The sequence below is a fragment of the Scyliorhinus torazame genome, chromosome 7 (assembly GCF_047496885.1).
Source record: "Scyliorhinus torazame isolate Kashiwa2021f chromosome 7, sScyTor2.1, whole genome shotgun sequence".
Classification (NCBI taxonomy): Eukaryota; Metazoa; Chordata; class Chondrichthyes; order Carcharhiniformes; family Scyliorhinidae; genus Scyliorhinus; species Scyliorhinus torazame.
Window position 1 is genome coordinate 54,470,702 of NC_092713.1, and position 27,189 is coordinate 54,497,890.

Sequence of the window (27,189 nt, forward strand, 5' to 3'; positions counted from 1 at the left end):
GCGATGCATTGAGCACGCAAAATATTGGTGGTATAGGGGGGTGAATATATCATCTGAAGATACATTCACGGACCTTGACCATCTGTGTGAGGTCAATAGACCTCTTGCATCACTGTTGGAAGGACCTCAAGTCCAATCTCTGGGACTTGACCTTCCTGGATACCTGCTCTCACACTTCTAAGTATAGTAACCCAGGCCTCTTGTGAGATCACAGTATCTCTCCTCCTGCTCACCTTTATAACTAAAACTTGCATCACTATGGACTTCTCTGTCTATCCTGATGCACGATTTCTAAGAATTTCCATTGCAACAATCAGATTTTTCTTGTTCTGCTTCAAAACCTCAGCCTGACATTAAGAAAAAAGCAGACTACCTCTACCAGGTGATCAGCAAACAATGCTGCTGAGGCCTCCTTTTGTGTACAGAGATTGCCAGCAGTGTTAAGTGGCAGAGATCAGAATGGAGGCACCTTAACTAGGGCCACAGTCATTCAGATGAGGTGGGTACACAAACTTTGCATGTACCTCAGGCTGAACGGGACTGTTAAGGGAATTGTGAGCCTAGTGCATGAAACTTGAGGCCAACCAGATTTCTAGCTCATTGTCTTCTCTTTTGCCAGTGATGATGATCCATCATGAAATGAATCTTGAGGAGCCTCAACCTGATTGGGTGTAAATGTGGTCATGACTTTGTACAAAGTCATTTATCTTCTTTAATGTTTTTTGGGATCTTGCTGTGCATGAATGGGTTGTCCTATTTGTCCAGATTACAGCAGAAAGTACACTTCCAAAATGATTGTGAAATGCTTTGGGTCATCCAGAGAAAGAAGCTATGTAAACTCAAGTTCACTGTCCTTTTGTATTATTCAGCACTGATAATTAAGGGTGGCTGCTGTGGGAAAATGCAATTGTCACTAATGCAGCAGGGGATAATGTTCCGAGATTGGCATTAACCTGAATTATTTTGGCAGGCAAGAGTGAACTTTACACTGAATCCACCCTTTCCTGTTCAAGTTTACTCAGGGGGATGAGAAACGTGATACTGGGTTCAGAAAATGGAAAATCTTCCATTCTCCAACATGATTTTATTACCTGTGTAAGCAAATGTTTGGAGTTATGCTCGCAAAGAAAACGTTGTATGTTTTTTAAAAATGCCTTTTCCTGTTTTAGAAAGGTTCCGACATGTGACCTTTTCCTGTTGAACCCTGTAGAGCTGGTGAATATTTGCTGTCTCTTAGTGAGTACAGTGAAAGTGGATAAAGACACCAAACAGGTAACTATGTGTGTTAAATCAAAGCAACAAGAATACTGATGTCAACTCTCCATGCTTTCAAAGTTTCAGGACAAATTAAACAATAGAACAATATTACCAGAGGCTGATTCATGATGAACACATTGCTTTTTATCTCCAATATTTTGTTCAATCCCATGGGATGAAATGTTTCTCCAAGCGAGTGTGAACAGTCTAATCACATCCATAAAACTGCTCGCGATTTGTCAGCTAATTGGTCCTCTCAGTGACAGTCAGGGGAAGGGTTTGACTTGGAAATTAAAGTTACGCTAGTGTAGCGATAGTATAATACTGACTTCGAAGATCAGGTTCACCTTTGGAGAAAACCAAAGATCATGCACTGACTGCATCCCAACCAGTGTACAATCTGCTCTACAGTTTCAAAGAATGAGAGGTGATCTGATTGAAACCTACAAAATACTTAAGGGAATAGACAGGGTAGATGCAGGTGAGATGTTTCCCCTGATTGGGGAGTTTATAACCAGGCGACACAATTTCAAAATAAGGGGGATACCACTTTGAACATAGATGAGAAAAAGTTTCTTTAGACGGAGGGTTGTGAATCTTTGCAATTCTCCACCCTGGTGGGCTGTCGAAGCTCAATCATTGTGCATGTTTATGGTGGTGATTGATAGATTTCTGACTAACAACAATGTAAAGGGTTATGGGGCTAGTGGATAAAAAGGTCATTGATCAACCATGACCATATTAAATGGCAGGGCAGGCTCGACGGGCTGAATGTCCTACTCCTATTCCTCTGTTCTTATTTCGGATTTGGATTTATTGTCACGTGTACCGAGGTACAGTGGAAAGTATTGTTCTGCGTACAGTCCAGATTGTTCCATTCATGAAAAACATAGGATATACGATAAATACACAATGTAAATACATAGACATAGCGTTGTAGTGTCAACGTGGGTCTTTTCACAATCAGGTTACAAATGCATGAATAAGGCTTCTTCCCTCTAATCCCCAGTCTGTCTTGGAAGTTAGTCAACGGGGCTGACTTTAATCTTTGGAATCAAACAGACAATATCCCGGATGTTTTCCATCCATTGCTGCTGCCATGAGGCACTTTGCAGTCAGAGACTCAATTGGAATGATCTGGAAAGTTCCGTGTGCCAAACTGGTGCTCTGATATAGCTCTCTGAGGAAAACCAGAAATATGCTGGCTCCAGCAGTGAGTAAACCCTTTGGGTGAGTGAGGGAGGAATAATCTGGATGGGGTTTGACTGGCAACAGACCCTCTGATGATTTTTTGGAATGTGAAGGTAATTTATTGTGCAACACCTTTACATTTTTCTGTGTGGCTGCGCATGTGTGGTAATTTAAACATGCCAACTCAAGTGTGGTCTGCATGAGAACCTTTAGGTTGCTGTGCTTGAACGCAGCTTAACACGAACATTGATGCCTAATGACATCTTTGTCCTTTCTGGCCCCATATGAATAACAGGTGAAAAAGGTTTGGGGCTATTTCTTGAGCAGCAGCCAGAGGTCTCTGTGGATTACATTGGGGGCCCTCAGTATGCAATAGGACCCTAATTTTCAGATGCAAAGTTGTTTCCCAGCTCAAAAGATTGTTGACTGGCCATCGCCCATAATGCTAGTTGCTAAAGGGCCAGAATTGACATCAAATTCAGGGTGCAGTTAAAATTTGTCTCATTGGGCTGACTTTTATATTCCCCGCAACCCTGACTTTAAAGTCAGTCGTCAACCCACCCAAAGCGATAAAATGCTGGAAGCAGCTTTAATTATTACAGAATGGGACTTTTGTCACTGATCTGGGAGGATGTCCTGCCCTAAAGAGCCACAGGCCAATTTGATTGGCTTACAATTCTGAAATCCCAGCAGTGCCAGAGTTGAAAAGTGGCCACCTGCTGTCCCCAAGACGAGGCCTGATGCACTCTGGACTTAAAGGTAAGTCTGGGATTTTGGGTGGGCCGGGCTGGCAGAACCTAGTGAGGGGGTCGGGACAGCATGGTGGCATAGTGGTTAGCACTGCTGCCCACAGCACCAGGGACAAGGGTTTGATTCCGGTCTTGGGTGATATCTGTATGGAGTTTGCATATTTTCCCTTTGTCTGTGTGGGTTTCCTCCAGGTGCTCCGATTTCCTCCCACAGTCCAAAGATGTGCAGGTTAGGTGGATTGGCCATGTTAAATTGCCCCTTAGTGTCCAAAGGTGTGTAGATTAGGTAGTTTGGCCATCATCTTATTTTAAAATCAATTTTATTACAAACATGGATCAAAACAGGTTACAGCGAATAAACACCCAGAGAAACATACTTCCGAACAATCAACTATACAGTCTGTGCAGATTTTTTCCCCTTTTTCAAACCCCTCCCCCATGACGAACAGCCCCTCAAACATGGTCACAAACATCCCCCACCTTTCCTCAAACCCCCCTTGAAGAGCCCCTTAATTCATACTTTATCTTCTCTAATCGCAGGAAGTCGTACAGGTCGCCCAACCAAGCCATTACCCCCGGTGGTGATGCCGACCGCCACTCCAGCAAAATTCGCCGCCGTGCAGAGAGGCGAAGGCCAAGAGATCGGTCTTCCACCTCTCCTCTCCATGAGCTCTGGCTTCTCTGAAACCTCAAATATCGCCACCAAAGGGTCCGGGCCAACCTCCTCCTCCACTATCTTGGCGAAGACCGCAAACACTCCTGCCCAGAATCTTCCTAATTTTTCGCAACCCCAAAACATATGCTTGTGATTCGCTGGCCCCCGCCCACACCTTTTACACTCATCTGCTACCCCTAAAGAACCCACTCATTCTTGTCCGAGTCATATGCACCCTGTGCACCACCTTAAGCTGTATCAGGCTCATCTGCACAAGAGGAGGACCCGTTTGCCCTATGCAGTGCCTCACTCCATATTCCCCAATTGATCTCCCCTCCCAACTCCTCTTCTCATTTCTCCTTGATCTTCACCACCCGCTCGCCTCCCTGCCCACTCCAGCCACTTGTATATATCCCCAATTCTTTCCTCCCCATCCATGTCCGGAAGCAGCAGTCGCTCCAGCAGGGTGTATCCTGGTAACCTAGGGAAACCCCTCCAGACCTTTCGCGCAAAGTTCCTAACCTGCAGATACCTGCACTCAGTCCCCCTCAGCAGCTCTACCCTCTCCCTTAGCTCCTCCAGACTGGCGAACCCTTCCTCCAAATACAGATCACTCACATTGACCAGCCCCACTTCCCTCCATCTCCTGTATACACTATCCATCCCCCCCGGCTCAAACCCATGATTCTCGCACAGCGGCGTTAGCACTGACATCCCTTCCACACTAAAATGCCTCCTCAACTGATTCCATACCTTCACCGTGGACTGCACCACTGGGCTCCCTGAATACCTACTCGCAGTCATTGGTAACACTGCCATCCTCTTCCATCCTAACCAACTCTACTCCTTCTCCTTCCCACAACCGCCGCACCTTGTCCACATTCGCCACCCAATAATAATGAAGCAAGTTCGGCAACGCCAACCCCACCTGCTACAGATTGGCCATGATCAGTGCGCGGGGTTACAGGGATAGAGCAGGCGGAGTGGGCCTACCTGTAGTACTTTTACAGAGGGTCGGTGCAGACTCGATGGGCCGAATGGCCTCCTTCTGCACTGCAGGGATTCTATGGGTCTGGATTCCTGAGGCTGGGGGGAGTGGTTTGTGGGGAGGGCACAATCTTCAGGCTGCGCCTCTGATGGACACAGGGGCCATGCAAAGGAGGTACCTCCCTTTCCTGCCCGACTCCAATTCACGCAGTGAAAGCTGCCAGACTCTCTGCCTTACCTCTGCCTTCCCCACAGCATGTGAAATAGTGGTGGAACTGGAATGAGGCCCTGAAGTGCCTTCCTGTCCACCATAATATAGATGGCAGGTTGGGGATAGTTGGGAAAGTGGTGGGATGCCATCCACTTTCTTTTTTGAGCCCCCTGTTGTATAAAGATCTGGTACATATATGGTTAATGTGAGACTGATTACAGTACCACGCACAAAGTGGTGAAAGAGCATTCAGGGTCAGTTTAGTATTGCACAGCGTCCTGTGTACAAGCAAGCATGGAGAGAGCTCCAAGCGGTACTCTTTACTGTATATTTGTAAATAGTTCTAAGAGTCAGTAAAGAATTACAGTTAATTAACATATGAGTTTGAAGACCTGCCAAACTGTATCCAACATCCTACGACATGAAAGCAGTTTTGGGGGGGAAAAACTCACAGAAAATGTAGACAGAAGCTAAAATGCTGGAATACTGAGAAAAAGTTTAGCCAAGCAGTCTGACCTGAAAAGAAGCTCAAAGTAGAGGTGCAAAGGAAAAAAACTTCAAAGAAAGGCCTGGAAGCTGGAGGCAGAAATATAAAATTCCTTACTGCACCAGTAGGCTCCATTGAATTTCCTTTGGAAATCCAGGTTCTAATCCCTCAGTGCAGAGTCAGCAGGCCTATCAGCTAAATCTTTCACCTCCAGGCCAATGCAACTCCTGGGAAATTTCTCAACAGTTCAGAATCAGTAATGCAGTTTGAAAAAAGCTGCCACTAAAAGCTGATCCCCAAGTCAGTGCCTGAATGTGTGGAGTCTGCGCTCACTGTGAAATGTAAAAAATAATTAACCAACTAATCTGGGAGAATTGCAACTTCTAAACTCAGATGAAAGAAAGCAAAAGGCAGGATGCAACAAATTTGAAACTTTAAAGTAAATCGCTGAGAAAGAGAAATCTGCAGGCAGTCAACCCAGGCAGCGATTGGGAATGTCTTTTCAAGGTGAGCGAGATCACCATTGTAGCAGAGCCCACCAAAACTGGCAAGTGCAAGAAATACCTTTGACTCCAAGTGAATAGCAATGCCATTTGGTATTCATAAAGCTGTTGAAGCAGAACCTACACTTTTAAACACTTAACCAAACTTTCAAATCAACATAGACACTAATACAAGGCCCAGATTAATCACATAATTGGGGATAATGGAGAAAAAAGCCCTAAATGCAGCATTGTTTCAAGTTTCGACAAAATTTAGAAGCAGAGGAGTTTAAACACCATTAGGATGGCATTATTGCAAGGCAGGGAATCAATCAAAAGGAACAAAATACTCAAAAGGGCTAAATTTAACAAGCAGCCTGGCGCACCTGTCGATTCATTCTACAATAATCCACCCAGAATGACAGGGGACTGCGAATACAGAGACTTTAAATCTGAACTCAGCAGAGACAGAATAATGGTAGGAATAATGGACAATGCACTCTCTGACCTCATGCAAGTGCAAGAAGATCTAACCCTGGAAAAGATAATCCAACCCGCAGTTCAGATAGTTAAGCAACAAAGAAGCAGGGACACACCAGGCCAGGGAAAGCAATAGCCAAACCGGTCAGCAGAGCAACCATGCCAACACAGTGAAACAACCCCACAGATAAGATTAAGGGACAAAATTCTCCCCCAACGGCGGGATGTTCGCCGACTGGCGCCAAAGCCGGCGCCAATCAGACGGGCATCGCGCTGGCCCAAAGGTGCGGAAGGCTCCGCATCTTTGGCGGCCTAGCCCCAACATTGAGGGGCTAGGCCGACGCCGGAGGGATTTCCGCCCCGCCAGCTGGCGGAAATGGCGTTTGTTTCCCCGCCAGCTGGCGCGGAAATGCGGCGCATGCGCGGGAGCGTCAGTGGCCGCTGTCAGTTTCCCAGCGCAGGCACAGGAGCGTCAGCGGCCGCTGTCAGTTTCCCGCGCATGCGCAGTGGGGAGAGTCTCTTCCGCCTCCGCCATGGTGGAGGCCGTAGCGGAGGCGGAAGGGAAAGAGTGCCCCCACGGCACAGGCCCGCCCGCGGATCGGTGGGCCCCGATCGCGGGCCAGGCCACCGTGGGGGCACCGCCCGGGGTCAGATCGCCCCGCGCCGCCCCCCCCCCCCCCCACCAGGACCCCGGAGCCCGCCCACGCCGCCTGGTCCCGCCGGTAAATACCAGGTTTGATTTACGCCGGCGGAACAGGCAATTCCTGGGCGGGACTTCGGCCCATTCGGGCCGGAGAATCCAGCGGGGGGTCCCGCCAACCGGCGCGGCCGGATTCCCGCCCCCGCCCAATCTCCGGGAGCGGAGACTTCGGCGGGGGAAGGGGGCAGGATTCACGGCGGCCAACGGCCATTCTCCGACCCGGCGGGGGGTCGGAGAATGACGCCCCAGGTCCTAGAATTTCATCACAATGCTTTCAGTTCGACAGGACTGGACAATTTGAAAAACTGTGCAAGGTAAAACTCTAAACACACAGAAGGCCCAAAGGAAATCCATCAGGTTGGGATTGCAAACCCAGAAGGCACACAACCATGCTTCTTGGGTCAGTTCAAAGATCTTGGTTTCTCATTTTGGAATGCGTATATTTCAGTCAATGGCCATTTTGAAACATTTGAAATAAGAGACAGCAGCCTACGTAACAGTCTTGTCAGGCTCGGAACCATGCCTAAAAGACCTCTGGCTTTGAACAACAGACACACTACTCTTTGGGACCAGAGAAATCTGTCATAATATACACCAGTATATCATGGTGCAGACACACACACTGATGGACACACAGCAAGACCAATCAACACACACAGCCAATCACCAGTTAGACCACACTCACTATATAGACAGATGGCATCAGAGTTCCCTCTCATTTGGGATGCAGCCTCTCAGAAGGACAGAGCTCACAGCTTACAGCACAGGTCCTCACCATGTGCTGAGTGCATAGGCTGGTTCGGACAGGCATAGGTCTTTAGTTTAATCTAATGTTGTGTTAACCCACAGTGAAAGTATGTTCAACAGTGTTGGTGGCCATGGATCCAGAGCACCCAACACATCATGGTACCAGTAGTTGAGGGATGTTAGAACTTCTTAGACCTACCTGCAAGTGATCTGCCTTCCACCAGCATACAGCCATCCTGCAAAATGGACAGCGTCCGCCCGCCGCCGCCGCTCCGCATCACCGGTAACCTAGGGGCCAACTGGAAGATATTCAAACAACGCTTACAGCTCTACCTTGAAGCCACAGACCGGGAAGCTGCCTCAGACACCAGGAAGATTGCTCTCTTCCTATCCACGGCCGGGGAACATGCCATCCACATTTTCAATTCTCTCACCTTTGCTGATGGTGAAGATAAATCAAAATTCAAGACGGTCCTCCTTAAGTTTGGCAGTCACTGCGACATCGAGGTGAATGAAAGTTTTGAGTGCTATGTATTCCAACAGTGTTTGCAGGGTAAGAATGAACCTTTCCAGTCCTTTCTCACCCACCTCCGCATCCTTGCGCAGTCCTGTAATTACGGACCCACCTCCGACTCCATGATACACGACCAGATCGTTTTCGGTGTTCAGTCGTATCCCCTACGCCAGCAGCTCCTCGGGGTAAAGCAGCTCACTCTAGCAATTGCCATCGAGACCTGCGTGCTACATGAACACGCCACTAGTCGGTATTCCCACATCCAAGGGGCTTAAACGGCGCGACAAGGTCCCCACGAGGCAGAACAGGTCCAAGCAACCGAGCAACTCCAGGGCCTCAGCCTGGATGAGGGGCGGCCATTTTGCACGCTTTTCACGGACTCCCGCGCTTGGGCGCACCAAACGAGGGGACGGTGATGTCGACGAACGTACTGCGCAGGCGCGCACCACGTACGACCGCACCACGCATGCGCGGTGGCGCAGCGAACGTACTGATGCTACAACGTGCTTCGCCCACTTCAAGCGGCAATGTCCTGCCAAATCCCGACGATGCCTGTGATGTGGCAAACTTGGCCACTATGCTGCTTTATGCAGATCAGCGCAGCCTGTCAACTCTCGTCGCTCCAGCCAGCCTCGCAGGAATGTCCGGGCAACTCAACCCACAGTCACCGAGCCCGATTCGGACCTGCTACCCGATATTGACACCGAGGACCCGAAGGCGCCTTTTCGAGTCGGTATCATTACAAAAAATAGGGTGTCCCCGAAGCAAAGAATCCAGCCTCTATCAGTATACAGCATCGACCCGGACGATGAGTGGTGTGCCACCCTTACGGCCAACCGGTCCCAAATACGATGGTGCCTCCGCCAATCTCATTGCGTGGTCTGACCTCCAAAGCCTTCGTGTCAAACCAGCCATCCTGCCATCAGCCTGACAGCTATTAGATTATAATGGCAATGCCATTGCTGCCAGCAGTTCATGCCAACTTGAAGTGACGCACAGGTCACGCAAAGCCACCCTTCCCTTTGAAATCGTGGGCTCCTCGAAAGCCTCCCTGCTTGGCGTGCAGGCATGCAAGCTGTTGAACCTAGTTCAGAGAGTTCACTCTCTCTCTCCTGCTGACACGTCTGCCTTTTAGGACACTGACTTCAGGGCGCAGCTCGACGCCATTATCAACCAGTACCATGATGTCTTCGAGGGCATGGGCACGCTCCCGCATACCTACAAGATTTTCTTAAAACCGAATGCCACGCTTGTGGTGCACACACCTCGCAGGGTCCCAGCACCCTTAAGGACCGCCTCAAGCAGCAGCTGCAGGACCTCCTGAACCAAGGAGTGATTTCCAAAGTTACGGAACCGACTGACTGGGTCAGTTCCATGGTATGTGTAAAAAAGCCTTCCGGCGAATTGAGAATTTGCATTGATACCAAGGATCTAAATTGCAATATCATGAGAGAGCACTATCCAATTCCCAAGCGCAAAGAGCTCACATGTGAGATGGCTTGCGCCAAGCTCTTTACCAAACTCGATGCCTCAAAAGGATTCTGGCAAATCCAGCTCGATGAATCCAGCAGGAAACTCTGCACATTTAACACCCCCTTTGGCAGATATTGTTACAACAGGATGCCGTTTGGGATCATCTCTGTATCAGAAGTGTTCCATCGGATTATGGAACAAATGATGGAAGGTATTGAAGGTGTTCGCGTCTATGTCAATGACATAATCATTTGGTCCACCACCCCGCAGGAGCATGTTAGTTGCCTCCAGCGCGTATTCAAGCGTATACATGAGCATGGCCTCCTCCTCAACAGGGCCAAATGCTCTTTTGGTCAGACAGAACTCAAGTTCCTCGGGGACCACATCTCCCAATTGGGTGTGCAGCCAGATGCGGACAAGGTAGCTGCCATCACAGCTATGAAAACACCAGAGGACAAGAAGGCGGTCCTCCGATTTCTGGGCATGGTCAATTTTTTAGGGAAATTCATCCCTAACCTCACCTCTCATACCACGGCTCTCAGGAACCTAGTCAGGAAGACAACAGACTTCCAATGGCTCCCTGCCCACGAGCGCGAATGGAGGGAACTCAAGGCAAAACTGACCACGGCCCCGGTCTTAGTTTTCTTTGATCCAGCAAAGGAGACCAAAATTTCGACCGATGCCAGTCAATCCGGCATTGAGGCAGTGCTCCTTCAACATGGTAAGGCCTCATCATGGGCCCCCGTTGCATATGCGTCATGTGCGATGACCGCCACGGAGGAGCGCTACACGCAGATAGAAAAGGAGTGCCTGGTCTTCTGACCGGTGTTGTTAAGTTTCACGATTATGTTTACGAACTTCCTCAATTCACCGTCGAGACCGACCATCACCCGCTGATCAATATAATACAGAAAGACTTGAACGAGGTGACGCCTCGCCTCCAGCGTATTCTTCTCAAGCTCCGGCGATACGAATTCCAGCTGGTATACACCCCAGCCAAGGACCGCATCATTGCTGACGCTCTCTCCAGATCAGTCAACATTCCATGTTACCCAGCGGGATTTGTCTGCCAGGTTGACGCCCATGTGGCATTCGCGGCCTCCAATCCACCTGCCTCGGATGAACACCTCGTCCAAATTCGCCGCGAGACGGCGGCTGACCCCTTGCTACAGCGTGTCATGCGCCACCTAATGGACGGGTGGCTCAAGGGCCAATGCCCTCAATTCTATAATGTCAGAGGTGATCTGGCGGTAGTAGACAGGGTTCTTCTAAAACTGGACCGCATTGTCATCCCGCATAGCATGCGCCAGCTTGTCCTGGAACAACTACACGAGGGCCACCTTGGCATGGAAAAGTGCCGCCGACGGGCCCGAGAGGCAGTGTATTGGCCCGGCATTAATGAGGACATAGCCAACAGAGTGCTCAACTGCCCCACTTGTCAGCACTTCCATCCGGCCCAACCACATGAGACCCTGCAGCCCCATGAGTTGGTCACGTCACCATGGACCAAGATGGGCATCGAACTGTTCCACGCGCTGGGTAGAGACTATGCCCTGATCGTGGACTACTTTTCGAATTACCCGGAGGTGATACAGTTGCACGACCTCACCTTGTCTGCAGTCATTCGTGCATGTAAAGAAACGTTTGCTCGACACGGCATCCCGGCTCACGGTTGTCGTGTTGGGTGCTCTGCTACATAGACGAACCAACGCGGTTGAGGATGGTACAACTCAGTTTTATTACGAACAATAACAACATCTGTAAACTGGTTACTGTGGTTCGTTCATTACCCGCTAACCTGTGGACCTAGCCCTAACACTATCTTGGAGAAGCACTCAGCACATGGTGAATGTCTGAGTGGCTTGCTGTGAGCTCTGTGCCCTGAGCTGTCTCCTGCTGGAAAAAGCGGGAAGTGTCGTGTTCCCCGTTTTATAGTGTGTATGCTCTTGCCTGTGATTGGACCCCTGCCGCGCCGATTCGGCCGCCTGGAATTGGGAGTAGCGGCTGGTCGCGTTTTCATGGAGGATGCAGACTTCGATGGCGGTGGCTAGGGTGAGGCTTTTAATTTTGAGGAGCTGCTGGCGAAGGGTGCCTGAGGTGACCCCAAAAACAATCTGGTCCCGAATCATGGAATCGGAGGTGGCCTCGTAACGGAGGTGTGTCAGGAAAGATTGAAAAGGTTCATCCTTACCCTGCAGGCGCTGCTGGAAGAGGTACCTCTCGAAACTCTCATTTACCTCGACGCTGAAGTGTTGCTCGAGTCTGAGAAGGACCGTCTTGTACTTCGTCTTGTCTTCACCTTCCGCGAACACCAGGGAGTTGTAGATGTGGATGGCATGTTGCCCTGCCGTGGAGAGGAGGAGGGCGATTTTCCTGGTGTCCGAAGCATTCTCCCTTTCTGTGGTTTCTAGGAAGAACTGGAAGTGCTGTTTAAACAGCTTCCAGTTGACACCAAGGTTTCCAGCGATTTGGAGCGGCTGCAGCGGGCTGATGGTGCCCATGGCGCAGGATGGCGGATTCCTTAAGATGCGTAGGTAGGTCTCACAGTTACTGGGTTCCAATCCTGGTACCATGTCGTGTTGGGTGCTCTGCTACATAGACAAACCAACACGGTTGCGGATGGTACAACTCAGTTTTATTACGAACAATAACAACATCTGTAAACTGGTTACTGTGGTTCGTTCATTACCCTCTAACCTGTGGACCAAGCCCTAACACTACCTTGGAGAAGCATTCAGCACATGGTGAATGTCTGAGTGGCTTGCTGTGAGCTCTGTGCCCTGAGCTTTCTCCTGCTGGAAAAAGCAGGAAGTGTCGTGTTCCCCGTTTTATAGTGTGTATGCTCTTGTCTGTGATTGGCTGTGATGTTGTGTGTGTATTGATTGGTCCGTTGATCTGTCCATCCGTGTGTATGTATGTTTGCACCATGATGTTTATCTGAATATCATGACAACGGTTATGGCGGACAATGGCCCCTGCTTCACCAGCCAAGAATGGTCCAACTTTGGCAGGTGGTACAATTTTGCCCATGTGACGTCCAGTCCCCTGTACCCCCAATCCAACGGCAAAGCAGAGAAGGGCGTACATATCGTCAAACGGCTCCTATGCAAGGCTGCCGATGCTGGGTCTGATTCCTACCTTGCCTTGCTGGCCTATCGCTCCGCCCCACTGTCCACTGGCCTGTCGCCAGCCCAGTTACTCATGAGCCACACCCTGAGGGCGACGGTGCCGTCCACCCATGTCCCAGACTTCGACCAAGTTCCGGTCCTTCGCCGGATGCAGCTGTCTCGTGCACAGCACAAGGCGGCTCATGACTCCCGTGCAGCTGATCTCCCTGCTCTGGCTCCAGATGACAACATCCGCGTCCATCTTCCGGATGGTGGCTGGTCTGCAACCGCTGTTGTCCTTCAGCAGATAGCTCCCCGCTCATTCCTGGTTCGTCTATCGGATGGCTCTATTCTGCGCCGCAATCGGCGCGCCCTTCGTCTCGTTCCACACTCGCCACGTGATCCTCCAGTGTCGCCTCGCCCTCCTGCTGACCCTGCCACGGACTATGCAGAGCTCCCTGTCACTCTGTCTCCCCCTGACTTTGACGCAGTCCAGCCCGCTCCTGAACCGGCGGCTCTCGACCCACCCTTGAGGCGGTCAACCAGAATTCGTCGCCCACCTCAGAGACTAAATTTATGAACTTTTCGAATTTATGGACTCTCTGAATTGTTTTGTTGCTTTGTTTGATCGTTTCCCTGGTTTGTATATAGTGTGGATCTCGTTACTCTTGTTGCATACTGCTTCTCTGCACCAGGCACCTTCCCATGGTGCCATTAAATAGCTTAGTTCTCATGTACGTAGTCCTGTAAATATCTCTTCGCACCCCAACCGTAGTTAGGAACATTCTCATCACACATTTTTTATAAAAGGGGGGATGTCATAATATACACCAGTATATCATGGTGCAGATACACACTGATGGACACACAGCAAGACCAATCAACACACACAACACCGCAGCCAATCACCAGAGCACACTCACTCTATAGACAGAGGGCATCTGAGTTCCCGCTCAGTCAGGATGCAGCCTCTCAGAGGGAGAGAGCTTACAGCTAACAGCACAGATCTTCACCATGTGCTGAGTGCATAGACTGGTTAGGATAGACATAGGTCTTTAGTTTAATCTAACATCGTGTTAACCCACAGTGAAAGTATGTTCAACAGTTTCTAACTTAATAAAATAGTATTGTACTATTTTAAGTGTTGGTGGCCTGTATGTGTTTCACGGATCCAGAGCACCCAACACATCAGAATCTGAATTCCAGTCCTAGGCATGATTCTGGAACCACTGAGGTAAGGCAACAAGCAAACCCTCGGGCTGATGTACGTCTGTAACCAGTCTTTCTCTCTTGAGCAGAGATGCCTCGATCTCCTAAAAGTGGCAGACGCTGTCAAGACAACCATTGTCATTAATCATACAGAACCCAAGTACTCAGATTTAAAAAACACATCCTGACTAGGATTTCAGCTCTGAACTGTCTTCACTCTTTGAGAAGAATGTTCGTCCATTCTCATTACAGGTGCCGGTAAACCTTTAGTGGCTGGACCAGCCAACCATCAGAGCTAACCTTGAATCCTCCAATGGAGGATGTAAAAAAGACTGACCAGCCTCAACTTTCAGTTGCAGCACTGACAGCGAAATGTTTACTGCTAAACCTCATTCTAGTTGCAGGATTTACCATTCTCCACCACAGTGGACAACGCCATGACCCACGTGATGATGGAAGCAGTGAAAGAAACAACAAGGAGACTGGTATAATGTTCGTCCATCCCGCAAGAAATGTGTTAGAGTATCAACCACTGACCAGGACAAAAGCTGAACTGATCAAATGCAGTTCAACATGAAAGGATGGAAGAAAAGGATGAAAACATATCCAGATTCCAGAACAACCTCCAAACCTACAGGAAGAACCAGCAGTGGCAGAGTCTACCGCTCTTCCGACAGTACGGCAAACAAGATATCATCTTTATTAGTGTCACAAGTAGGCTTACATTAACACTGCAATGAAGTTACTGTGAAAATCCTTTAGTCACCACACTCCGGCGCCTGTTCAGGCACACTGAGGGAGAATTCAGAATGTCCAATTCACCTATGGAAAGATTATAAGACCTCCAGTCAACCTGAACCTATTTTCCAGGACTTGAAGGGGGGAGATGGGATAGTGATAATGCAGTAATGTAAATGACCAATGGTAATAATAACGTAAGACCTAAAATAAATATAATCACTTATAACACATTGGATAAAGATTTGGGAAGGTGTATAGGGGTCTGGCACATTTGGGACTGAGTATGAATTGGTCACACAGTGATATAAGAGAGTACATGACCGGCAGCCAGGGTCAGTCTAGGGTTGGACCGAACTGTGTGTACCAGGAAGCATGAAGAATATTCCTAGCTTGTACACTTTTCACTGTATAATTGTAATTAGTTCTAGGTGTCAATAAAACTTACAGTGTACATATGACTGCAAAGATTTCATGCCCAACCTCCCCCCCGTCGGGTCGGAGAATCCCCAGGGGCGGCGCGAATCCCGCCGCACCGCCCCGACGCCAGCTGCCGTATTCTCTGGTGCCGTTTTTCGGGCGGGGCAGGATTCTCGCCACGCCGTTCGAGGGCCGTTGGCAGCGCCCCCCCCCCACCGGCGATTCTCCGGGCCCCAATGGGCCGGGCGGCCGGCCGTTTCTAGCCAGTCCCGCCGGCATGAATCACTCACCTCTGACACCGGCGGGACCTGGCAGGTAAGTCGGCGGGGGCAGTCCTCGGGGGGGGCGCGGGGGATCCGACCCCCGGGGAGGCCCCCCACGGTGGCCTGTCCCGCGATCGGGGCCCATCGATCTGCAGGCGGGCCTGTTCCGTGTGGGCACTTCTTCCTTCCGCGCCAGCCCCTGTAGGGCACCGCCATGGCCGGCGCGGAGAAGAGAACCCTCCCGCGCATGCGCCAAAATACGCCGGCCGGTCTGCGCATGTGCGGAACTACACCGGCGGTTCTGCACATGCGCGAGATCACGCCGGCCCTTCGGCGCATGCGCAAACCCGCACAGTCCCTTCGCCGCCAGCTGGAGCGGCGCCAACGACTCTGCCGTCCACCTAGCCCCCGAGACAAGTGAGAATTCCTCACCTTGGGAGGCTGTTGACGCCGAGTCGTTGCCGCCGGTTTTCCCGCCGGCGTGGGGATTTAGTCCCCGGAAGGGAGAATCCCAGCACAGACCTACCGAACAGCTTGCCTGTGGCAACATAAAGTTAGTGGAGTGGAAAATTAACTCATGCTTTTCTTTCCCTTTCATTGCAATTGATAAAGTTGTATAAAAATTGGATCTTCCTTTTGGAAAATGCTTAAGATTCCTTTCTGAGAATCCCACAGTAGAATTGTATTTATGCTGTATGTATTGTTTTAACGTGTGTGACTTAGAACATATTGATTGCAATATATACTTGAATATAAGATTAAAGATGTAAATTGTAACGGTACTGATGGAAGATATGTCAGTTTGTTTGAATCCTAGCGTCTAGTAAGATATACGATTCCTGATTATGGGGTATTAATTTATTATCAAAAGCCAAAAACCCAACCACTGTGTTCCTCAATGAACACTCCCACTAACGCTGCAACACAAGCTGCTAGACCACAGCTATGTGCCAATGATTCATATTAAGGTGAACACTTGATTCCATTGCCCGTGAAAGAAAGAAAACAAAATTATGGGAATGGTAGTTCATTTTGAAAAGACCTTTTGCTTTCATTGCATGGATAGTGGAATAACTTTGCCTCTTAATGGCATTAGCAAGATTTCTATTGTTGGAAAGCAATCTAAGACTGAGAAACACAGAGAAACAAGTCTGCTGAGAGTGCATGCGAAGGTGAAGCAGCCCACAACATGGCTGCCGGTTTGCATTGGAATGAAGGGGAATGTGAGGATGCCCCATGGGTAGGTAGAGAATGCAAAAGGTCGAAGCAGGAATTCTATTATCACTTCTTGTGAAAAAAGGAGCATTAGTAGGTTGAATAACCTTTTCAGTTCTAATAGTTTCTTAATTTGTTTGTTCAAATAAACACGCTTTCTCATTGACACAGGGTGGAAGTAATCTATATGATGAGCTGTACTTGACTCTGCACTACCTACTTCTAGCGATTATGCAGAGGGGATGCCCACAGAACATTCTCCTGGGACTGGTGTCAAAATGGAACTTTCGGTATGTCTCTTTGTACCAACACAACATTAAACAAAAATGATGGAGGGCTTGGGTGGGTTGTAATGAGGTTGCTGTCCTAGGGTTTGAATCATAACTTGTTGCTAATTTGCAATGATTCTGCGATTCCCACACTTTGAGGGAGATGACACTCTCAGATGGGGGAATCACAGAATTGGGGAGTGCAATTTCCTCACTGAAAGTAACTGTCTCATTACTCCAAGATAATTGTGTGGAAAGATTGTTCCTAAATGGTTGGTGGAACATCCTTGACCTGTGATTGCATGGTACTGGTAGGATGATAAAGTCGGAGGAAGAAATCCACTCTCCAGCACTGGTGTTCCTCACCTTGATGAACAGAAAATTTGTCCTCAAGAACGTTTTTCTTAGCTCCTTTAAAGTAGGGATAAAGAGATGCTCAATTTATTAATTCAGCAGTGAAGTAGTTCCGAAAGAATCTTTAAAAAGTGCTATATTCTGTTTAGGATGTAGCAAAGACTGAAGATGGCATTGCCAGGGTACATTTTAATTTGGATTTTCTTCATGATTCAGGGGCAGGGTTCTCTATGAATCACTGCGATGGCCAGAACCCGGTGCCAAAAATGGCGCGAATCAGGGCCCTTGATGCACTATCAATTATGACAAGACGAGAGTAGAGAGTAATCGAGGCTTTATTACCTTGAGATTTGTTGCCTCCTCCAGCTTCTGCCGATATGGCTGCAGCTTGGTGAGCACACACATTTATACTCCACCTACTGGGTGCAGCCAGCAGACAGGGATCTACTCCTGTAGTACAGGAGCCTTACCGTATTCCATCTCATATGTATACTATATACAAACAGTGGTGACTACCACATTCACCCCCTGTTAAAAAAGAGTCCAGCGAGGGGGGTGGAAAACTATTTACATGTAAGTGAGCATTTTTAAGGTGCACAGTTCTGGAAAAGTTCACAAATTCAGCTGGTCGGGTGCCTTGGTCCTCCATTGTGGTGACTCCGGGAGCGTGTAGTCCTCATCTTCATCCCCGGGTGGAACCAATGGGAGGACGGATCGTCCTGGAGCGGGGGCTTTGGTGAGGTGCGCTGGGGGGAGGATGGGTGGCACCGGGGCAGATAGGGGGGGGACGGGACCCAGCTGGTGCCAGGTCCCTGAGGGAGACTCTGTCTTGGCAGCCGTCGGGGTACGTTATGTAGGCGTACTGCGGGTTTGCGTGGAGTAGCTGTACCCTCTCGACCAATGGGTCCGCCTTGTGGAGCCGCACGTGTTTGCGGAGGAGAACGGGTCCTGGAGCTGCCAGCCACGTTGGAAGTGAAACCCCGGATGTGGACTTCCTAGGGAAGGCAAAGATATGTTCATGGGGGGTTGCATTAGGCAATCAAGTGGAGTGGAGGACGTCGGGGAGAACCTCCTGCCAGCTGGAGACCTTGAGATTTTTCGACCGTAGGACCAGCAGGACGGCCTTCCAGACCGTCCCGTTCTCCCTCCCCACCTGCCCGTTTACCCGGGGGTTGTAGCTTGTCGTCCTGCTCAAGGCAATGCCCTTGCTGAGCAGGAATTGACACAGCTCATCACTTATAAAGGAGGATCCCTGGTCACTGTGGACGTAAGCGGGGAAACCAAACAGCGCGAAGATGCTATTGAGGGCCTTGATGACTGTGGCAGTCGTCAAATCGAGCATGGAATAGCGAAGGGAAATCGGGAGTACTCATCGACCACGTTCAGGAAGTACGTGTTTCAGTCGGAGGAGGAGAGGGGCCCTTTGAAAGCCATGCTGAGGTGTTTAAAGGGATGGGAGGCCTTCACCAGGTGCGCACGGGCTGGCCGGTAGAAGTGCGGTTTGCTCTCCGCGCAGACCTGGCAGTCTCTGGTGACAGTCCTGACCTCCGCAATGGAGTAGGGCAGATTGTGGGCATTTATGAAGTGAAAGAACCGGCTGACCCCTGGGTGACAGAGACCATCGTGTAGGGCCCGGAGTCGGTCCACTTGTGCGCAGGCACATGTACCTCGGGATAGGGCATCGGGGAGTTCGTTGAGCTTACCGAGGCGATACAAAATCTCATAATTGTAGGTGGAGAGCTCGATCCTCCACCTCAAGATTTTATCATTTTTGATCTTACCCCGCTGTGTGTTGTTGAACATGAAGGCAACCGACCGTTGGTCAGTGAGGAGAGTGAATCTCCTGCCAGCCAAGTAATGCCTCCAATGCCGCACAGCATCAACGATGGCCTGGGCCTCCTTTTCGACTGAGGAGTACCGAATTTCGGAGGTGTGGAGGGTGCGGGAAAAGAATGCCACGGGCCTGCCTGCCTGGTTGAGAGTTGGCTGGGGGCGGTCGTTGGTGGGGTCCATGATGTCCAGGAGGGGGTCGCCGTGCGGCCGGGGGCGTACGACAATACTCAAGAGTATTGAAAGTCAAAGAGATCTAGGAGTACAGGTCCACAGGTCACTGAAAGGGGCAACACAGGTGGAGAAGGTTGTCAAGAAGGCATACGGCATGCTTGCCTTCATTGGCCGGGGCATTTAGTATAAGAATTGGCAAGTCTTGTTGCAGCTGTATAGAACCTTAGTTAGGCCACATTTGGAGTATAGTGTTCAATTCTGGTTGCCATACTACCAGAAGGATGTGGAGGCTTCAGAGAGGGTGCAGAAGAGATTTACCAGAATGTTGCCTGGTATGGAGGGCATTAGCTATGAGGAGCGGTTGAATAAACTCGGTTTGTTCTCACTGGAACGAAGGAGGTTGAGGGGCGACCTGATTGAGGTCTACAAAATTATGAGGGGCATAGACAGAATGGATAGTCAGAGGCTTTTCCCCGGGGTAGAGGGGTCAATTACTCGGGGGCATAGGTTTAAGGTGAGAGGGGCAAGGTTTAGAGTAGATGTACGAGGCAAGTATTTTACGCAGAGGGTAGTGGGTGCCTGGAACTCGCAACCAGAGGAGGTGGTGGAAGCAGGGACGATAGTGACTTTTAAGGGGCATCTTGACAAATACATGAATAGGATGGGAATAGAAGGATACGGACCTAGGAAGTGTAGAAGATTTTAGTTTAGTCGGGCAGCATGGTCGGCACGGGCTTGGAGGGCTGAAGGGCCTGTTCCCGTGCTGTACATTTCTTTGTTCTTTGTTCTTTTTACGCTTGTACATTATGGGAGGCTACCGTTAGCGAGGTCACGAGTTTCTTGATCGACGCAAGGTCGAGCGTACCCCCTTCTAAGAGGCGCTGACGGATGTACGCCGACCCTATGCCCATAATGAAAGCGTCCCTGATTAGGAGTTCGGAATGTTCAACGGCCGAAACTGCAGTTCCTCGCCAGGACATGCAGGGCATGCCAGAAATTTTCCAATGACTCACCAGGGAGTTATTGCCGTGTGGACAGGAGGTGCCTGGCGTAGAGTTTGTTGATCGACCGTGTGTAGTTCTCTTTCAGAAGCGCCATGGCCTCAGTGTAGTTGGGCGCGTCCCGGATAAGAGGAAAAATATCGAAGCTCAACCGTGTGTACAGGATCTGTAGTTTCTGTGTCTCTGAGGGTGGTTCTGTCGCTGATCCGATGTAGGCCTCAAAGCAAGCTAGCCAGTGGTCAAAAGCTGATGTGGCATTGTCTGCTTGAGGGTGCAGCTGCAGGCGATCAGGCTTGATGCGAAGGCCCATCGCTGTAAAATCTCTGTGTAATAAATTGATGCACTATCAATTACGACAAGACGAGAGTAGAGAGGCTTTATTACGCAGGGATGTGTTGCCTCCTACAGCTGCTACCGAAATGGCTGCAGCTTGGTGAACACACACATTTATACTCCGCCTACTGGGCGGAGCCAGCAGGCAGGGATCCACCCCCATACCTGTAGTACAGGAGCCTTACCGTATTACATCTCATATGTGTACTATATACAAACAGTGGTGACTACCACAGCCCCTCGAAACGTCGCAAATTCTCCGGCCCGGAATGGGCTAGCAGCAGCGTGACGCCCTTCACGCTCCCCCGCAGGAGAAGTGCGCTAACAACAACCGGGACCGTGAGAGGACATGAGGGGGTCCACCCCAATTGCGACCACTCACCATCCGTGCGGAGAGGGCCCTGGAACTTGCAGGCGGACCGAGGACCGGGAGGTTGCAGATGCAGAGGCCGGGGGGCGCACCATCAAGTGAGACCTCCCACTGCCTGCCCCCCTTTTCCCCCTTCCCCCATATCCCCCTTATCCCCTTCCGCCATATCCCCTTTCCCATATCCCCCTTCCCCCATATCCCCATATCCCCCAAGCCCTATATCCACCTTCCCCATATCCCCCGAGCCCCTTCCCCCATATCCCCCTTCCCCCATATCGCCATATCCCCCTTCCCCCATATCCCCCTTCCCCCATATCCCCCTATCCTCTTCCCCCATATCCTCCATATCCCCTTCCCCGATATCCCCATATACCCCCTATCCCCTTCCCCCATATCCCCCTTCCCCATATCCCCCTCTCCCCATATCCCCCTTCCCTCATATCCCCCTTATCCCTGTTCCCCCAAATCCCCCTTCCCCCATATCCCCTTTCCCCCAAATCCCCCTTCCCCATATCCCCCTTCCCCATATTCCCCTTCTCTCATATCCCCCATATTCCCCTTATCCCCCTTCCCCATATCCACTTCCCTCATATCTCCCATATCCCCCTTCACCCATATCCCCCTATGGCCCTTCCCCCATGTCCCCGGCACGCACTCCCCCCAACCCCCCTCTCCTCCCCGGCACGCACCCTCCCCAACCCCCCTCTCCTCCCCGGCACGTACCTCCCCAACTCCCCTCCCTCCTCCCCGGCACGCACTCCCCCCAACGCCCACTCCCCTCCTCCCTGCCACGCACCTCCCCAACTCCCCCCCCCCTCCTCCCTGGCACGCACCATCCCCATCCCCTACCCCCCCCCCCTCCCTGGCACGCACCCTCTCCAATCCCCCCCCCCCCCTCGTCCCCGGCACACACCCTCTCCATCACTTGCCCTCCCCCTCCTCCCTGGCATGCACCCTCCCCAACCCCCCCCCCCTTCCTCCCCGGCATGCACCCTCTCCATCACTTGCCCTCCCCCCTCCTCCCTGGCACGCACCCTCGCCAACTCCTCCCCTCTCCTCCCCGGCACGCACCCTACCCAAACCCACCCCCTCCTCCCCGGCACGCACCCTACCCAACCCCCGCCCCCCTCCCCGGCACGCACCCTCCCAACCGCCCCCCTCCTCCCCGGCACGCACCCTCCCCAAACCCCCCCTCCTCCCCGGCACGCACCCTCCCCAAACCCGCCCCCTCTCCTCCCTGGCACGCACCCTCCTACCGCCCCCCCCCTCCTCCCCGGCACGCACCTTCCCCAAACCCACCCCCTCTCCTCCCCGGCAGGCACCCTCCCCAAACCTCCCCCCCCCTCTCCTCCCCGGCACGCACTCTCTCCATCACTTGCCTTCCCCGCCCCCCCCACCCCTCTTCCCCGGCAGGCACCCTCCCCAACACCTCCCCTCTCCTCCCTGACATGCACCCTCCCCAACACACCCCCCTCCGTTTCCGGAGAATATCGCCCCAGATATCTCCAGGTGGAGAGTAAAGTAGTCAAATTTGAAACTAGGGGCGAAATTCTCCGGAAACGGCGCGATGTCCGCCGACTGGCGCCCAAAACGGCGCAAATCAGTCGGGCATTCCGCATCTTTGGGGGCCGAGCCCCAACCTTAAGGGGCTAGGTCGGCGCCGGACGAATTTCCACCCCGCCAGCTGGCGGAAAAGGCCTTTGGTGCCCTGCCAGCTGGCGCGGAAATGACATCTCCGGGCGGCGCATGCGCGGGAGCGTTAGCGGGCGCTGATGGCATTCCCGCGCATGCGCATTGGAGGGAGTCTCTTCTGCCTCCACCATGGTGGAGACCGTGGCGAAGGCGGAAGGAAAAGAGTGCCCCCACGGCACAGGCCCGCCCGCGGATCGGTGGGCCCTGATCGCGGGCCAGGCCACCGTGGGGGCACCCCCCGGGGCCAGATCGCCCCGCGCCCCCCCCAAGACCCCGGAGCCCACCCGCGCCGCATTGTCCCGCCGGTAAGGTAGGTGGTTTGATCTACGCCAGCGGGACAGGCATTTTAGCGGAAGGACTTCAGCCCATCCGGTGCCGGAGACATTGGCAACCAGCGGGGGCGGGATTCACGACAGCCCCCGGCGATTCTCCGACCCGGCGGGGGGTTGGAGAATCTCGCCCTAGGGTCCTGAATCTAAATAAAGGGAACTGTGAGGGTATCAGTCGTGAATTGGCAAAGATAGACTGGGGAACCTGACTAAAGGATTTGATGGTGGATAGGCAATGGTTCATATTTAAAGTACGTGTTGAGTTACAAAAATTATTCATTCCTGTCTGGCTTACAGAAGAAATTCGGGATAATATGAAATCCAAAGAGGAAACATATAGGACGGTATTCTCCCCCCCACTCCGGTGGGAGAATCGCCGGGGTGCCGTGTGAGTCGCGCCACGCCGCCCCGACACCCGCACGCGATCCCCCCCTCCCCCCCCCCCCCCCCGAGACCAGCGCCGCGAGAATCGCCGCAAACGGCGAGCGGCAATTCTCCGGGCCAGATGGGCCAAGCGGCTGGCGAAAAAAATGACAGTCCCGCCCATGCTGATCACCCCTGGTCGCTGCCGGCGGGAACTGTGCGGGAACGCTGGCGGGGGGGGGGGGGGGGGGCGGTCTGTGGGGAGGGGGAGAGGGGCTCCTTCACTGGGAGGGGCATCCGATGGGATCTGGCCCACGATCGGGGCCCACCGATCGGTGGGCCGGCCTCTCCCTCCCCGGGCCTACCTACTTCCGCGCGGCCAGCCCCAGAACCCCGCCGCCATGTTGGTGAGGGGCCAGCGCGCATAAAAGTTTCCCGCACATGCGCAGGATGGCGCTGCCCAACTGTGCATGCCACTGTGGGGGCCAGAATAGGTCATGCCCGGGCCCTGTTCGCGCCGTCATGAAAAGCGGCGGCGTTCACGATGGCGCGGGCACCTAGTCCCGGGAGCAGAGAATCCTGCCGACAGAATTGCCAAAAAACGCAGCAAGCCTGCGGATTGGGAGCATTTTAGAATTCAAGAAAAGAGGAAATCAAAATTTGAACATGAAGGGAAAATTAGAGAAAAAAGGGAGAATTACAGGCCAGTTAGTCTGACATTAGTCGTGGGGAAGGTGCTCGAGTCTATTATAAAATAACTGACAACAGAACATTCAAAAAGCACTAATGCGATTGGACAATGTCAGCATGGGTTTATGAATGGAAAATCATGCTTGGCAAACACACCGCATTTTTTGAGGATGTAACTAGTAGAATAGATAAGGGAGAACCAGTGGATGTGAAGTATTTGGACTTTCAGAAGGCTTTTGATAAGATCCCTCATAAGGGATAGCTTTATCTTTAATTCCAGATTCTCATACAAGGCAATTAGCAATTAATATCACTGTTTTATTTTTCTCAATGCCTTCAGCTATAAATGGTGTTGCAATTTCCTGGCCTTGGAGACTGTGTTGCTGTTCGCAGTTGTGCCTGATTTCTATGATTACATTGGGAGGAATTCAAGAGTGAATAATATACTCACTCTGGCCACGGGAGATCGTGACATTGTCACTAAGATTTTGGAAATTCTTCAGGGTAGAAACAGTCAAGAGGTAGGTACTTGGTTTAAGAAACACACGTGCTGTTTAGATCACACTTACCAAGGTAATTTTTGAAACCTACAAATTTGTGGCAACATTAAGGTTTTCCCAACCAGTTACTTCTGTCTTGAATTAATTTCATTTTTGTCCCTTTCTTTCCTATTCCCAATCATACATCTGTGTTAAAAAAAAATTTCTCCAAGTATTTTTCTTTCAGTCCAATATTTATGCAAGATTAGCCTCTTTTAAAAAAAATAATTTTTATTGAGATTTTCACAAAATATCAACAACAGGATGAAAAAGGAACCCAACAGAATCAAATGCAAAACACAGTAAAACAACCCCCATTCCCCCCCCTCCCCCCTGTACATAAACAATAAATGAACACCCCAAATTAACATAAAGCAAACATAGCAAATATATACACCCCCTCAGATCCCCCAGTGTAAAGAAACAAAAATAGAATAGAACCCCCCCCCCCCCCCCCTCCCCCGGGTTGCTGCTGCTGCTGACCATTGTCTACCGTTCTGCCAGGAAGTCCAAGAACAGTTGCCACCGCCTGAAGAACCCTTGTACCGATCCCCTTAAGGCAAATTTCACCCTCTCCAATTTAATGAACCCCGCCATATCGTTGATCCAGGATTCCACGCTTGGGGGGCCTCACATCCTTCCACTGAAGAAGAATCCTTCGCCGGGCTACCAGGGACGCAAAGGCCAGAATACCAGCCTCTTTCGCCTCCTGCACTCCCGGCTCCCCTGCAACCCCAAATATTGCGAGCCCCCAGCCCGGCCTGACCCTGGATCCTACCACCCCCGACACCATCCTCGCTACGCCCTTCCAAAATTCCTCCAGCGCTGGGCATGCCCAGAACATATGGGTATGATTTGCTGGGCTCCCTGAGCACCTAACACACCTGTCCTCTCCCCCCAAAGAACCGGCTCATCCTTGTCCCGATCATGTGTGCCCTGTGCAGCACCTTAAACTGTATGAGGCTGAGCCTCGCGCACAAAGCGGAGGAGTTCACCCTCCCTAGGGCATCTGCCCACGTCCCCTCTTCGATCTCCTCTCCTAACTCCTCCTCCCACTTACCTTTCAACTCCACCACCGAGGCCTCCTCCTCCTCCTGCATCACCTGGTAAGTTTCCGAGATCTTCCCCACTCCAACCCACCCCCCCGAGAGCACCCTGACCTGTACTGTGCGTGGCAACAGCCGCGGGAATTCCACCACTTGCCGCCTGGCAAACGCCCTTACCTGTAAATATCTAAAGATGTTCCCCAGGGGGAGCCCATACATCTCCTCCAGCTCACCCAGGCTCGCGAACGTCCTGTCCACAAACAGGTCCCCCAACCTTCTTATCCCTGCCCTGTGCCACCCCGAAAATCCTCCGTCTATTCTCCCTGGGACAAACCGGTGGTTCCCCCGTAATAGGGTCCACACCGGGGCCCCAACTTCCGCCCTGTGCTGCATCCACTGCCCCCAAATTTTGAGGGTAGCCGCCACTACCGGGCTCGTGGTATACCTCATTGGAGGGAGCGGCAGCGGCGCCGTTGCCAGCGCCTCCAGACACGTACCCTCACAAGACGCCATCTCCAGCCTCTTCCATGCAGCCCCCTCCCCCCTCCATCACCCACTTGCACACCATCGCCGCAATGGCGGCCCAGTAGTACCCACAGAGGTTGGGCAGCACCAGCCCTCCCCTATCCCTACTCCGCTCCAGGAACACCCTTCTCACCCTCGGAGTCCCTCGCCCCCACACAAACCCCGTTATGCTCCTGTTGACCCGCCTAAAAAAGGCCTTCGGGATAAACACGGGGAGGCACTGGAACAGGAACACAAACCTTGGGAGCACCGTCATCTTAACTGACTGCACCCTACCTGCCAAGGACAGCAGCAACACGTCCCACCTCTTGAATTCCTCCTCCATTTGCTCCACCAGCCTTATGAAATTCAGTCTATGCAGGGCCCCCCAGCTCCTGGCCACCTGGCCATCTGAAGCTCCTCTCCGCCCTTTTTAGTGGGAGCTCGCCAATTCCCCTCTCCTGGTCCCCTGGGGGAACCACAAACAACTCGCTCTTCCCCATGTTGAGCTTGTACCCTGAGAAATCCCCGAACTCCCTGAGGATCCTCATTACCTCGAGCATTCCCCCCACCGGGTCCGCCACATATAGCAGCAAGTCGTCCGCATAGAGCAACACCCTATGCTCCTCCCCAACCCGCACCAACCCCCTCCAGTTCCTCGACTCCCTCAGTGCCATAGCCAGGGGTTCAATCGCCAGTGCGAAGAGCAGGGGGGACAGGGGACACCCATGCCTCGTCCCTCGATGCAACCGAAAGTATTCAGACCTCCTCCTGTTCGTGGCCACACTTGCCATCGGGACCTCGTACAAC

General features: G+C 51.6%; 1 protein-coding gene across 1 annotated transcript in view; it reads left to right on the plus strand.

Moving 5' to 3' along the window:
• The window catches only part of LOC140427342 (uncharacterized), a 157,405-nt gene that overhangs the window by 7,266 nt on the left and 122,950 nt on the right, over positions 1–27,189 (plus strand). The window contains exons 2-4 of the mRNA XM_072512894.1: positions 1,170–1,272; positions 17,057–17,175; positions 24,631–24,811. Coding sequence (XP_072368995.1) covers positions 1,170–1,272; positions 17,057–17,175; positions 24,631–24,811 — 403 coding nt within the window. The remainder of the gene's footprint in view (positions 1–1,169; positions 1,273–17,056; positions 17,176–24,630; positions 24,812–27,189) is intronic.